The sequence below is a fragment of the Penicillium angulare genome, assembly GCF_028827245.1.
Source record: "Penicillium angulare strain IBT 27051 chromosome Unknown utg000007l_segment0_segment0, whole genome shotgun sequence".
Classification (NCBI taxonomy): domain Eukaryota; kingdom Fungi; phylum Ascomycota; class Eurotiomycetes; order Eurotiales; family Aspergillaceae; genus Penicillium; species Penicillium angulare.
In genome coordinates, this window is record NW_026623166.1 from 3031939 (window position 1) to 3046023 (window position 14085).

The 14085-nt window shown below is 47.3% G+C and overlaps 5 protein-coding genes across 5 annotated transcripts; 3 read left to right on the top strand and 2 right to left on the bottom strand.

Moving 5' to 3' along the window:
- Nucleotides 1-372: 372 nt before the first annotated feature.
- On the top strand, nucleotides 373-2019 carry N7478_010386 (bZIP transcription factor; the record flags this gene model as incomplete). Its single annotated transcript, XM_056926600.1, has 2 exons — nucleotides 373-649; nucleotides 1451-2019. 2 exons carry the CDS (start codon nucleotides 373-375, stop codon nucleotides 2017-2019), a joined length of 846 nt encoding a protein of 281 aa, XP_056775970.1.
- A 1400-nt stretch (nucleotides 2020-3419) lies between these two features.
- On the bottom strand, nucleotides 3420-5823 carry N7478_010387 (uncharacterized protein; the record flags this gene model as incomplete). Its single annotated transcript, XM_056926601.1, has 3 exons — nucleotides 3420-4622; nucleotides 4682-5138; nucleotides 5207-5823. 3 exons carry the CDS (start codon nucleotides 5821-5823, stop codon nucleotides 3420-3422), a joined length of 2277 nt encoding a protein of 758 aa, XP_056775971.1.
- A 107-nt stretch (nucleotides 5824-5930) lies between these two features.
- N7478_010388 (uncharacterized protein) lies at nucleotides 5931-7010 on the top strand (the record flags this gene model as incomplete). The annotated part of the gene is made up of 3 exons (XM_056926602.1): nucleotides 5931-5934; nucleotides 6080-6446; nucleotides 6503-7010. The coding sequence occupies 3 exons, from the start codon at nucleotides 5931-5933 to the stop codon at nucleotides 7008-7010; spliced, it is 879 nt and encodes a 292-aa protein (XP_056775972.1).
- A 1786-nt stretch (nucleotides 7011-8796) lies between these two features.
- N7478_010389 (Eisosome component PIL1/LSP1 family protein) lies at nucleotides 8797-10315 on the bottom strand (the record flags this gene model as incomplete). Its single annotated transcript, XM_056926603.1, has 4 exons — nucleotides 8797-9398; nucleotides 9531-9714; nucleotides 9826-9959; nucleotides 10198-10315. 4 exons carry the CDS (start codon nucleotides 10313-10315, stop codon nucleotides 8797-8799), a joined length of 1038 nt encoding a protein of 345 aa, XP_056775973.1.
- A 2324-nt stretch (nucleotides 10316-12639) lies between these two features.
- On the top strand, nucleotides 12640-13946 carry N7478_010390 (glycoside hydrolase family 5 protein; the record flags this gene model as incomplete). Its single annotated transcript, XM_056926604.1, has 6 exons — nucleotides 12640-12733; nucleotides 12800-12858; nucleotides 12918-13070; nucleotides 13121-13185; nucleotides 13241-13338; nucleotides 13417-13946. The coding sequence occupies 6 exons, from the start codon at nucleotides 12640-12642 to the stop codon at nucleotides 13944-13946; spliced, it is 999 nt and encodes a 332-aa protein (XP_056775974.1).
- Between the last annotated feature and the right edge of the window lie 139 nt (nucleotides 13947-14085).

The following is a 14085-nucleotide window of genomic DNA, read 5'->3' on the forward strand; positions in this document are numbered from 1 at the left end:
TATTCGGGGATCGTCCTGGTCCATTCATCTGATCTGGGGATTAACCGTGGATTTTTAGAATTTTACTTGCGACTTGGACCTTTTTCCATCATCTCTCTCTTCCACCCCCCAAACCAGGGCAAAACGCCATCGACGAAAAAGAGAAAAAAAAATAAAAAAAAATTAGAAATTAAAATAATAAACCTCTTGGAGTTTGATCGTTCGTGATCATTTCCATATTATTATTATTATTTTCTTTTTTTTTTTTTTTTAAACTCTTTTGTCTCTTTTTGTCTCTTTTGGTGCTTTCTTTTCTCGGGGTTGATCATTGTCGTTGTTTTCCTTTTCCTATTTCTACATTCCACCCCCTCCAACAACCTTCTTTCTTCCATCATGCCCGAGGAGCATCCACCCCCTCAGGCTCATCATCTTCGCCTACCTACTGCTGGGTTCGACAAAATTGAAAACTTCAATTTTTTACTATCGCGAACCGATCCTAACGCTAGGCCCCGACAGTATTCATTTGACGCGGACACTGGGCTGGTCCCGTTTGCCAACGTGAATATGGATTACGATCAGACCGAGGGCATGGGCGGCTTGTCCGTTAGCTCTTATGATAGTATTGAAGACGAACGCTCGTCTCTCGATTTACGGGGATATCCCTATCACGGTACGTTCAAGCTTTGACTTGTTGCAAAAGGTTGCATTTCTTGCGCCATCATTCTGCTTTTTATGGTTTCTTGGCTTTTGGCTTCCTTTTGGCTTCGGGGAGGAAAAAAAGAAGCTGGATTTCCATTTTGATGAGGATTAGAACCCTTCTCATTTTATGAATTTCTTCTTTTCTTCTTCTTTTCTTTGCTTGCTGTTTTATATTGAAAATCCCATTCGTCCGTATTTTTACATTTGCTACTCTGCTCGTTCCCCCTTTTTTTTGATTGCGCTGCGATATTGGCATCTCGCCTTACCCTGTTACACTGCCCTTCCTTCTTCCCACCCCCCACAAAAACACCCCCATGTCACTCGGGCCCATGCATGGCTGAGGAGGTTAAAGCTCGTGCTCACGAGGCTCCTGCAAGCCCCAGAGGTCGATCTGAAATTGCGAATGATCTATCCTATTTTCGTGGAATGAGATCATCGTGTTCCCCCTCTTGCCTGTCCAAGACTACATCTGCAATATCGAGCACGCAATCCCGCATCCAAATGAGCGCAATAAGCCATGGATACCTTGGGGCTTACATTGCAAATCATCTTCTCCCTATTCCCATTCAGACCCTCCCCCCAAATTCCCCATTCCCCCATTCCTTATATGTGAATCCCTGGAGTTTATTTCATGCACTTACATATGCTTCTGTGCATGGTCCGGGATCCCTCCATAGGGTCACGGATCTCCTTGTCTCAAGCAGACGGATGAACCTCTCTACCATATTGAATCTCAGTCTTAATCAAGACCAGTGCTTACTCCATCCCTCAGGCCCAACTGGCGACAAATCCATCAACTACTCTATTCCCGACCACATGATGCCTTATTCGGCTCATTCTATCTATCCGCCTGTCCCTTTTAATCCCGATGATCTCGGCCACGGCCCGGGACAGATGACTCCATCGGATGTCTCTTCGTCTATCTCGCCTCCCAATGGCCAGATGGGCAACACCAAGTACAGCACCTCTATCTCTGGAGACCGCATCGCCGCGGCTCTAGATCAAGAGGGCGGTGTACGCGTCGCCGCTGAAGAGGACCGACGCCGCCGTAATACGGCTGCTAGTGCTCGCTTCCGTCAGAAGAAGAAGGCCCGCGAGCAAGTTCTCGAACGTACTGTCCGTGAGACTACAGAGAGAAATGCTTCCCTTGAGGCTCGCGTCGCCCAATTGGAAATGGAGAATCGCTGGTTGAAGAACCTTCTCACTGAGAAACATGAGGCTACAACCACCAGAATGCCCCCTCCTCCACAGGATAGCGGCGCATTAGAACCGAAGTCATCCGGAAACAGGGCCCAGAAACATATTCAGCCTAAAAAGAAGGGCGTCGGCACTGACGAGTAAGCGTCAAAATGAAGTGTTGTCTGTCTTTTTGATCGTTCACTGCGTCTCTTGCGTTGTCGCCTTTTCTTTTCCTCTTTTCTCTGGCTCTATTTTCATGTATCATCTCTTGATTTCATGGTCGTCGTCTTCTCGACTGGAAAGGCCATCCAGGCGTTTGAATTTCTTTGCTTGCTCGACTGCGGTTTTTAGTTTCTCCCTCCCTCGCTCTACTCTCAATCTTATTATTTATCAAAAATGGATCTGAGAAACATACAGCAGGGAAGAGAATGACAAAAACCAGTCATGACGATGTCACGATCTTTCTCTCCTATCGACCTTCCTCCTTCGACCGGTGACTGTGATTCTCAGGGGTCTCGCTTCTACGCCTAGCTTATCGAACATTGACGCTCCTATAACATCCTACCTACCTCTTATCCGCCGATCCTCTCACCGGGCTCTATCTACTCAATCACCCTAAGCCCCGGCTCTTTATACCTCTTATTATCCTTTTTCCATCCTCTTGCTCAGAAGCCATTGCGCTTTGAATTTTGATACGGGATTAGAATATTTGTCTCTTGTTCTTTAAATTATGCGTGGAAGACTAGAAGTGCGGGTGTGGATGGTGTTGACCCGGAGAATCGCATGTTACACTCGGGGGATTGGTCGAATTCTTTGAATGGGTTTGCTTAACTTCGTGCTGGGTTCTGGTCTATGGGAAGATGCTGGTTTTTATATTTTATATCTCGCTACTCCAAGGTTCCTTTTGCTTATTATATATGACTTTGGATTAAATCTTCTATTGCTATGCATATATAAGAGGTAAACGAAGACCTTAAAGCTTGGACTAGAATTGAGTCCCGAGATCAGATTCTCAATCTAGTCTCGTTAGCTGCTTGCTCATTACTCAAACGTTCTTCTGTATACTATCCTTCATAATTAAGCCCTCGTGCTGAAAGAAATGGGTCTAACATATCATCGCATGCCATTTTTTCAAATTTCCAGGTCCATCTATTTCCGTTCGGTATAACTCAACGAAATCGAGTTCAGGCCGCAGTATTTCATCGGGCATTTCAGTATCATTATTCAACTATTAAGAGCTACCACAGCCAAAACAGACGTCGCATCCTTCGTAGATGCAGAAATCACATCCCCCTCGACTGACCCTGTTCTCCACATCCCCAACCCCACAAAACGTCCGTTCACAGAATAGTACGTGCCCACGCTCCGACTTTTGCGGATCTGGCGCTCTTCATCCCAAAACCATTCAAAAGACCGTAAATTTAGCAGAGGCTGCAGCATATATTCCGCCGTAGACACGTAGACATCCTTGCTGCTGAGAGATGTTAAAATCGACAACCATTGTTCATTGGAAATGTTTCTTCCTAGTAGAATCCCGGCTCCGCGAGCGTCCCGGACAGGTTTCATGATATATTGGTCTTTGAGGTGGGGTTGATATGGCTCTGACGGACAAGGCCTTTGAAATCAGTCGACCCGGGGATGACCGTAGAAGTGATATGGTCACGCAGGGTCTGCGCTTGTGCAAGAGACAATACCTGCGTATTCACGAGACTGTGTAGTTCCTGGAGGATAATGCCTAGGATACGTTTGTCTTGGGCAATGAATACACTCCGTGGGTCATTTCTGCAGTACATGGCAATGTGTCGCACCATCTCGGGGGATAGAGAAAAGAGCTCGATGTAGTACAGCTGTAATCCGACTTGGTATACTGGCTCCAACAACTGATCATCTACCTCTAGCAAGGATTCAGGGGGACTTTTGATCATGGGATCTGCGCCCCAGACACAGTATAGCATGAACCCGGTTTGGCTGGTTGTACTAGGTACCAGACGAAGATCACCTGGCCTGACGTTTCTCGCTCTCATCCCGGTTCGCTCTTCGATAAAACCAAACAGAGGGCTATCGGATGGAAAAGCTTGACTCTCCTTGACAAAGTGAATAGGGCTTCCTGAGTCGAACAAATCAAACAGGCTTTCTTGGAGAACTTTGTAGTTGGTGGCTGGTTCGATCAAGGGAGTATTCCATATACTACCGGCTAGTGCCTCGTAGGCCGTTGCGACGTAGTGGAGAAAACTGATAGGAAATCGTCCATTGATTTCACAAACGCGAAATTCCGGGACTTCACAATCTGTGACTGGGAGTAAAATATCTGGTCGTAGATTGCCTTGGTGGCCTTGGAAAGGTGACATGATTCCATCTGCAGTCGCCTTATCTACCCACTGCAAGAGCCCCTCGACATGGGGATCCAATGGCGTTCGACTCGGTAGATTGGCTTCCTTGTCTGTCCACCATCTTTCGATAATATTGTTCAGAGCTATGGCCAAGGCTTCATTGAAGATCTCTAGCTCTTTTATAAACTGCAACGGCAGAAGTGCTGGGTGGGGATTGAGTCTTTTTGCTGCACCAGGAAGTGCACCATACGGACGAACATTGTCTGCCAATCTCTCTTGCAGTTTCTCGTTCTCATAAATACGAAATTTTGGATGGATTTGTTGGGGTAGAACCGGGTTTTGAGGATCCTGCGTACCTCTCAAAGAGATTTGAAGTAACCATGGGGAACCTTTGGCGACAACGCTAGGTATCTCTTTTTCAATAATGGCCATTGACTATATTATCGGTCAGTTGATCTTTAACATATCTATCAATGAAATCAAGCCTAACTCACATTTTTCAATGAGGCTTTCATTCTCATGTTCAAGAAACTTTTGAAAGGCATCATCTCTTTGGTAAAGTAGCGATACATCTCCTTTCCAATTGGGTTCTTGTCTGTCTCTAGGATCTCGGACAATGCCAATCTCACAATATCCCATCCGCCTTCTGCACCTTCAAGACCCAAGGCATATAGCATGTAACCGACGTTGTTCTGCAGAAGTGCATGATGAACCCTGTTCCACACTTCGTGAAGGTCATCCGTGCCAAGCCCAGCAGCATCTACGCTAAAACCCTGCTTTTCTAGCGTCGGTGTGTGTAATTTAACTCCGGCTGAGTCTCGAACTGCAAATCCTTTGATCGTCTTTGACTGCCGACAAATGCGGGCGACTGTATTCTGAGCATGCAGCTCGCATCCGACGCCATGATGCAGTAGTGGATCCAATCCAAGCCGAAAAAGGCATTTGATATAGCTATTCACAATGTTAGACGCATGCTAATTTTTTCTTTTCCTGGGGGGGAGGGGGGGGAATAATCAGACCTCGTGAACCATTCTTTTTTCTCAGCGGTCAATTTGAGGTCAAACAAGATTTCCGCACACGTTTTCTGACTACCATTTGGCTTTTCTATTAATGCCGAGACCAGAATGAGTGCCTCATCGTTCTTTTGTGCTTTAGCCTCCAGACTCTCCCGGAGAATACATGTCAGGTGACGAGCTTCACTTTTGCCTTCCTGGCTCCCAGTCACAGCAGCGATCTCTCCAAATAACCATAAGTCCTCTGGAAAAATCATTCTCATTAAAGCAGTCATCTCCGGTGCCGCAGCCGCAGGCCAACATGGCAAGGCTCTCAGCGCGGAGGTAATCTGACATGCAAGAGAAAACTTCAAGTCAAGTTCATAACCAGGAACAGAGACTGTTCGGATAGCAGCATGTGCCTTCGCAACACCGGGGACGGACTTTACATGCTCTGCTTCTGGGAAGTAATATAACACCGCTGGCAGTTGCCGGGAAAGGCAAGGGACCACAACCAAGTCAGTGGAAGTCGGGCGGACCACTTTCAAACATTTCATTAGAGAGTGGGTTAGCTCCTCAAATGGTCCATAAACATGGACTGAAGATCGTGGGAGGGCAACCAGTGTGATACCCGGATTAAGCATATCGGGTAGATCTTCTGGTCCAACTGGCTTTAGCAGATTATCAGCGAAGCATGTTCGATGGACCTTTATTTCAAATTAGCAATCATTGATCATATCTGTCATGGAGTATGAGTATACCGGATGAGTTGGATGTCCTAAAATAAGAGAAGCTTCCCATTCTAGAAATGAAGAATTAAGATCTAGCAGTGGCTTGGTGGCAGTAATCTCCAACCATTTACCTTTGATTCATTAGTAAAGTACTATATTTGAGAATTAGGATGCACAGACTTGACACGGCGCAACGGATGGCTCTACCCAGAAACGGTTGAGGTACTCCGACGAGGCGCATGGAAAAACATCCTGTCGTTTAAGGAGGGGACAGAAACAGAACTAGATCAACTGGAGAGTATACTGCAATCTGGCCAACGGATTCACGCTCTATTCATTGAGCTGCCCAGTAACATCAAACTCTCGTCGCCCAACCTGCACCGCATTCGCGCTTTAGCTGATGAATATAACTTCATTGTCGCCTGCGACGACACCGTTGTCGGCTACATCAACATCGATGCACTCCCCTATGTAGATCTAATGATGTCTAGTTTGACCAAAGCTTTCAGTGGAAATTCCAACGTGACTGGAGGAAGGTATGTTCAAGTTCCCGAATCGCCACACATGAACTCCATTCATCTGACACATTTAGCCTGGTCATCAATCCCAACTCCCGTCATATGGAGAGAATCCAAGCTGCTCTCTTTGGTAACTACGAGAACACTTATTTCCCTCTTGACCTTGATACGATCCTGCATAATTGCCAGGACATTGCCTGGCGGGTGATAAAATGCAATCAGAACACTTTCCCCCTAATCAACTTATTCGCAAAACCCCCATCAATTGCTCTGGTCAATCATCCCTCCATCGGCCCAACCGCTCATTTATACAAGAGTCTCATCCGCAAAGAAGGCGGCTATGGGAACGTCCTCAGCGTTATCTTCCACAACCCCAGCAGTGCAGAGCATTTTTACAATGTTCTAGATATCTGTAAGGGGTCCAGCTTTGGTACCAATTTCACTCTGGCCATTCCCTATATCCAGTTGGCCAATTACTGGAATCGTGACAAGGTACCTAAATACGGTGCTCCTCAGCATATTATTCGGATAAGTGTTGGGCTGGAAGATAGCGTAGAACTAGTCCAGACCTCTGCAGAGTAACGGTCTGCTTTGCATGGTGGTCCTGGCGGCTGATGACTATAATCCAGCCAAGATTGTCAGCGACTTCGACGCCGATGGATATTCTGTAACTGTTACAAGGCGGTTCATGGGGAAGAATGGGTTGAACACCTTATTTTCTCGAGCTGGATAGAGGCATATATTGGCTCAGAGTGGCTTTGAGATTTTGGATGAGAGGATGGAAGTATTTGTGCCACCCCCGGAGGTGGACTCTGATGATACCCCGCAGTTTTGTCTCATTGCGCGGAAGCTATAGGACTAGATTCTTTCGCCAAAATTCATTCTCTCTATCTATTTTTTGTTGGTGGAGATATTAGTCTTGATCTTGCGATCTTATGTCTTGCACTTCTCCCAATCAAGGTTAGATTTCGAGGATAATATCAACTCGGCATTTAATCTCCAATCAGCCACGAATTTGGGCCTTAACGGGGGCTGCCGATGACCTGGTCCAATATGATATACTACTAGTCAGTCGCTAAGGCGTTTTTTTGTGTTTATGCTTTAAACAGATATAATCAGCAAGAGTAGTGGGGAAGCTTCCAAGGTTTTGAAGATATGGAGAAGGCGTTTGGAGTAGGGAGTCGCCGCCAGACGAAGACACCGTATAGTTTGTGCCGGCACTCAGTCGATAAATCATCAATGTTCATTAATAAGTTGTGAATATTGTGGTGATGCCCCGCTTATTTCGACAAGTAGCCTATCACAGGAGTATACCAGCCTGTACATGTACTTCGTTAAGATTTTAGTAAGTTAGAATGAAGGTTGGAGTTGACCTTGACCTTTAAGTTGGGGGCAAGTGCCTTTTCCCTATAAGCTTGAATCAACCTTGGAAGGCTCATGTACTATCTAGGCATGAATATAGCCACACGTGCAACCTTCTCTACTATCAACCAGTACCTACAGGCTACTAGTACTAAATACATGTACTTCAGAAGCTACCGACAACTCAAACAATCAACGGAGATTCGATTAACGATTTCATTAACACCTAGTGATTAAATTACCCAACTCCGACCGTCCTATCAGGTCGAAGACAGACAGGAGACAAAAAACCCAGCAGAAGATGGTATTACATCAGGGAAAGCACCAAGTCAAACAAAGAACAAGAGTAAAAACGGCCCGCGCGTATTCTTGGTCATGATGTTCACCCCAGTCAATCCGGAATTGATTTTTCTTTTTCGGGGAAAAAAAAAAAGTTGGAGATGCAGGGTCTTCGGAGGACCCTGAATCCACCCACCCATCCACATCCAGTGTGACAAAGCTGGGGTAAGACAAGCACGACCCACGGGCACGGAATCACGACATAAGGCGGTGTTCATGATGTGAACTGAAAAGGACACGGACATAAAAAGCGAACACAAAAAGAGGAAGGAAGGAAGGGAAGAATGGCGCAAGGACCGGGGCGCAGTGATCCAACATATAGCAGATATTGCGTGACTGGGGTTTTGTCATAGGAACAATCATGTCATCGTGAGATGCAGAAGTTAAAACCAGTATATATTAGGTCGTTCTTAGCATCTAATAGGGTCTGACATGATAATAACAATCACGACATAGCCGACGATGGATCATGCGGCCGAAAGGAGAAATTGCAGGTCCATGCGTGTGTGTGCATGGGCATAGCCTGCACCGGGCTCCGGAAGGAGCCGTCGGTCATGATTGATGAGAAGAGAAGCGGAGAAAAGCAGAACGGGGTAAGAGGGGGTAGGTGCAAAGAAAAAAAAGAAGGAAAATTAGGACAAAAGGTATCTTCTTTTCGTATTCTCGTTTAAGCAGCAATTGGCTCCCGCTCTTCTTCACGACCACGGATCTCACCTTCCAAGGTGCTCACTCCATCCTCACCATCCTCGTAGTTGGGGTGTTGGTCGGCGGGCAACCAGGAGTCGCGGTCTCCGGTCATAGGAGCATCTTGCTGGGACAAATCAATGCCGTCGCGGTTTTGGCGGTTTTGACGGTGGCGCTGAGAGAGGGTGTTCGAGCGCTGGGAGAGACTGGACTTGACGACTGACTTGTTGGAAACCCAGCTGCTGAGGGCATCCTCGCAGTCCTGGATGATGGCCTTGCTGGCGTCGTAACCGTCGTATGCCTGGCGGGTCTCACCGGGAGTCACGGGGGTGTCATCGACCAGGTCGAGAAGGTGCTTGCCGTAGCCGGCGATGATGGCGACCTTCTCGCAGTGCTCACGCAGGGCATCGAATTGGTATTGGAAAGCGGCCTTGACCTTCTCACGGGTGATGTTTGACAGCTGGGCCTCGGCGACCAGAGACTCGGCTTCGGCGCGAACAAGTTCCTGCTCCAAAACGACGATGCGGGGAGAGTTGGGGTCCTTATACTTGAGCTTGGCAATCTCATCGGTGATCTTCTGCTTGCCTATTGGTGTGCGAAGGAGGCTCTGTTAGTCACATGATTTCTCTCTACCGTGCCTCTCTTCTCTGGGTAGCTAAACCACCCAAGCTTCGGAAGATCAAGAAGGCCAGAATGGGACGAAGAAGCCTGACTTACGGTCTCGGCTGGGCTGTACAGAGGCCTCAATGTTACGGATGCTCTTAATGGTGACACGGTATTGGTCGTATCGGTCGACGAACATGTCCTCCAGCTCACCAATCTCGTAGATCAGGACACCAAGCTTATCGGTGACATCCGACACATCCTCGTCGCAGGCCTCACCCCAGATGGAGAGTTGTTGCTAATCCATTGTTAGTCGCGTGGTTTCGAGATCGCGGCGCCATCAATTGCGAAAAATAAAGGGAAGGAAGGGGGCGACGGGCGAAAATGGGGGGAAACGAGTTCCACATACCGCGACTTCCATGCGCTCGCGAGCGACAAGCTCCATACTGCGCATAGTGTTCTTCTCCATCTTCACTAACTGGGACAGCTTGCGCGACAGATCGGGGCCGAAGGCACCCGCGGCGTTCTTACGGAATGCATGGCCTATAATCGTAATACTGTCAGTTGATGCTGTTGACTCTCATGAACGAGCTTTTTTCCTAAATCTCGATCGCGGTTTGGCAGATGTTCTTGCAATGGAGTAAGCAGAGGAGCCCCCCCCCCCCCCCCGATCGGGGCGGGAGCAGGTCTGCGCAGTAACCTCCAATCGTAGCCGGAGATCGTGCGATCGCGATCGCGATCGGAATGCCCTATTTTCTGGTCCAATTTTGACACCACTCACCCAAGCCACCCTTTCCTAGCCAGCGGTTCGACTTAGTCGTAGACAGAGGAGGAGCGGGGTTTTCGACCTGCGAGGCGGTCGGAGCGCGCGTCTGGCGCATAGAATAGGTACGGTGCATGGTGGACGGTGTTGTAGAAGGTAAGGTGATCCGGGAGAGGAAGGGTTCCTTGAATCTTTTTTTCTTTTCTTAAGGAGTCGTACCTGCAGGCGGTCACGTAGTTAGATCTTAATTCATAAAAGAAAAAAAAGGGTGCCTTGCGCAGTAATGACGTGTGGTAAAAGGGAAAGAGGGGGATGTACCTCGAACGGGATGTGACGGAAGTCGGGATGTACTGCAACCGGAGATGGACAACAGGGGTAGAAGAAAGAATAGAAGCTTATAGAGGAGAAAGAAGGCAGATATAAAAAGTTGAAGAGAGATGATTTCAGGAAGAAGCTATGGAGTTTTGAAGGTGACGTCGACTATCGGTAGCCTAACCCGATTCGGGGGTGAGTTCTTTGGGATAAGAGTTCACGAGATTCACAAGGTCCAAAAACTGTATACAACACTAGCTTAGCTACCCAATATCATAGGGCAAATGGGCCAAAAAAAAGACCACGAGCAGAAAAAAGAAAAACCGGAGATTGGCGGATCCTGTCTGCTGCGCCCCAGAACTGGGAAGGCTAACTACATACACACTAGAGGATTGACTAGCCAACTCAATTGGACGCTAATCCATCCAAAGATCCAATAGCGCAGATTCTGCTGGAGTTTCCAAAGTTGCATTTTTGGGGGGGAAAGCTCGATCGCCGACGTCATCGGTCCCGCCTGATGTCATGGACCTGGTACCTGCACAGACTCAATCATGTCATGATAGAAAGGGTTGCATTGGTGCTTTCAGATATCAGATCGTACAGACACACAGGTGAGAGAGACAGTGATCCCTGACCACTAGAGACAGAGGTGCAAGGTACCTGAGCTCATTAAGCTAAGAGATCGTCTGTGGGGGACCTCGAACTCCCGAGCCCGAGGCATGCCAGAACGCTGCTTATTTGGCGGATCAGTGGGGGAAAAGCAGATCCTGTTCCAGAAAATCTGTCCACGCTAAATATCATTCGAGGAGAACGAGATTAGCTGGCCTTGACAGGCAAACGAATAGGAAAATCTCTGCGATGGAACCACTAGCCACATACGCATGTGCTAGACTATGACGCGAATATCTTGGAAATCCTAGGATAAACTAGAATAAACTCAATATTGAGTTAGCTGAAAGCCTTCCAGGGCGAGCAAGCCACCCCCCCACGGAGTGGAGACCTGCCGATGAAGAATGTGGCGCTTGGCGTTCGTAGTTGAGGTCTCGGGTTGGAATTTAATGTTGAACATTTCAAGTTGAAGGAGAGGTAGATCAATTGTATTACACCTACATTATGTCCCAGTTGCTCTCAGGTGTACCTGGCCGGGAGCCTATATAACTCCGGGCTGCGGAACTTCTGCCTTTTTTGAAACCTTAGAAATCACTGCCCAGTTTCTCAGGCTGTAGTCTAACATTTGACGCCTCTGGATTATCACCTAGGCAACGATGGCAGACCTGGGGCTTCCAGATGGATATGTAGTATACCGTCATATGCATTCACCCAAACTAGACATCTCTTGAAAGATTTTGAACAATCTTATCTCAGACGTACCGTTATTCCGAGGCCACTCTTCATGAGAGTTTCGACTATCAGCGACACCAGTTGTGAAGTTGTTAGGTCCCAGTTCAAGAGTAGGCACCCATATTAGTAGTTAGACCATGTTCTTCAAAAGCAGATCCATTATTCGAGGTGATATGTACTGAGACTATGCAAAGTCCTTAATTAATACAACCTGAAGAATCAATCTTCAAGCCCCTCCTAAACTGCCGGGCTGCAGATCGATTCCCGAAAAGCCACGGGGAAAGCCCAACATACCCGTAAGCCGTGGCCCAGTAAAGAACACTCGATTCCCCCACAATCATCACCCATGCCTGAGGACAAAAAGCTTGGACAGAGCTATGCGGAGCAGAAAGCCACCTGGCATCATTAAGAACATATGATAGTCGAAACAATCCCGTTTCAGATCTGGGCACCTATACTCAAATGGTTGTCTAGCTTTAGCTGGAACACTTTTCCTTGGTGGGATTCTCACACCCCAGATACCCCGCAAAGCGTCCTGAGAGACACTTGCTAATTACGGGGTGACATCGAGATTTGAATAATTCACGGCGTGACGGACCGACTAGATCTACTCCGTGTCTCTTTTGACGATGTTGATGGCTATGGCCTTCTGTATAGGTGGGGAGATAGGTAGAATTGTAGAATATCCGAGATATAAAATGTAGCTGTTTTGGCGACAAAAATCAAGAAGATCTCTGTGTTGACAACCGGAAGTACAGAACAGTAGTGTTCGTTTTGGATCATATTTACAGAAGGCGACGTATCAATATGAGACTCAGTCATTTTGCTCTTCTCGCTGCGGCGGCATCTGTGGCTGCATCTCCATTGAAGGAACACAAGAAGAGGGCTTCATCATTTAAATGTTCGTACCCGATACTATGAGTTATAGAAGTGCTCTTAAACTTGAAGACTTACACGATCCATATAGGGTTTGGAGTCAGTGAATCCTGCGCTGAGTTCGGCTCGGGTAATATACCTGGGGTTTATGTTAGTACTTGACACCATATCCAGGCCTTGATATCATTGACTGACAACATATAACATAGGGAACCGACTTTATTTTCCCGGATACCAGTACTATCCAGACTTTAATCGACGATGGCATGAATATCTTCCGGGTAGCGTTCCTCATGGAACGGCTAGTCCCGACCACCATGACTGAATCATTTGATTCAGAATACCTAGCCAACTTGACAAGTGTAAGTTTCAACCTCTTGCAAGAGAAATACAGTGACTAATGGATATGAAGGTGGTGGATTACATTACCGGTGCAGGTGCTTATGCCGTTCTTGATCCGCATAACTATGGTCGATAGTGGGTCAAACAATTTAAGCACGACCTTGCCTACCCAAAGCTAACACTTCAGCAGCTACGGATCAATCATCGAGAGCACGTCGGATTTCCAGACATTCTGGAATAATGTGGCCACAAAGTTCGCGTCAAACAGCCTAGTCATTTTTGATACCAGTTGAGAATCCCTCTCTTTTTAGACTTTACACTTCACAGAAGCAATAAAGAAGAAAGAAAGGTACTAACTAGCCCCAGACAACGAATACCACGATATGGACCAAACACTCGTCCTAGACCTAAACCAAGCCGCCATCGACGGCATCCGCGCCGCAGGAGCAACAAGCCAATATATCTTTGTAGAAGGCAACTCATACACCGGTGCCTGGACCTGGACCGAAGTTAACGGTAACCTGGTAAATCTCACAGACACGGAAAACAAAATCATCTACGAGATGCATCAGTACCTGGACTCGGACGGCTCAGGAACAAGCGCGACTTGCGTTTCGCACACGATTGGACAGGAGCGTGTGGAGTCTGCGACGCAGTGGCTTATCGATAACGACAAGGTGGGGGTCCTGGGCGAGTTTGCTGGTGGGGTAAATGATGTTTGCGAGGAGGCGATTACGGGGATGTTGAGTTATTTAATAGATAATTCGGCGGTTTGGTTGGGTGCGTCGTGGTGGGCTGCGGGTCCTTGGTGGGGAGATTATATTTTCAGTATGGAGCCTCCGAGTGGTGTGGCTTATACTGGGATGTTGTCGATTTTGGAGCCGTACTTTGTGTAGATGGTGGAATGGCAGTATGTAGTAGTAGGTAGAACCTTGGAACCTTCGAGTGAGTTACACGGCGAAGTTCAAATGTTATGCTACTGCTGGAAGAACATGGATGTTTAAGACTGCCTAGGCTTCCTTCCTAAAGCAAGTA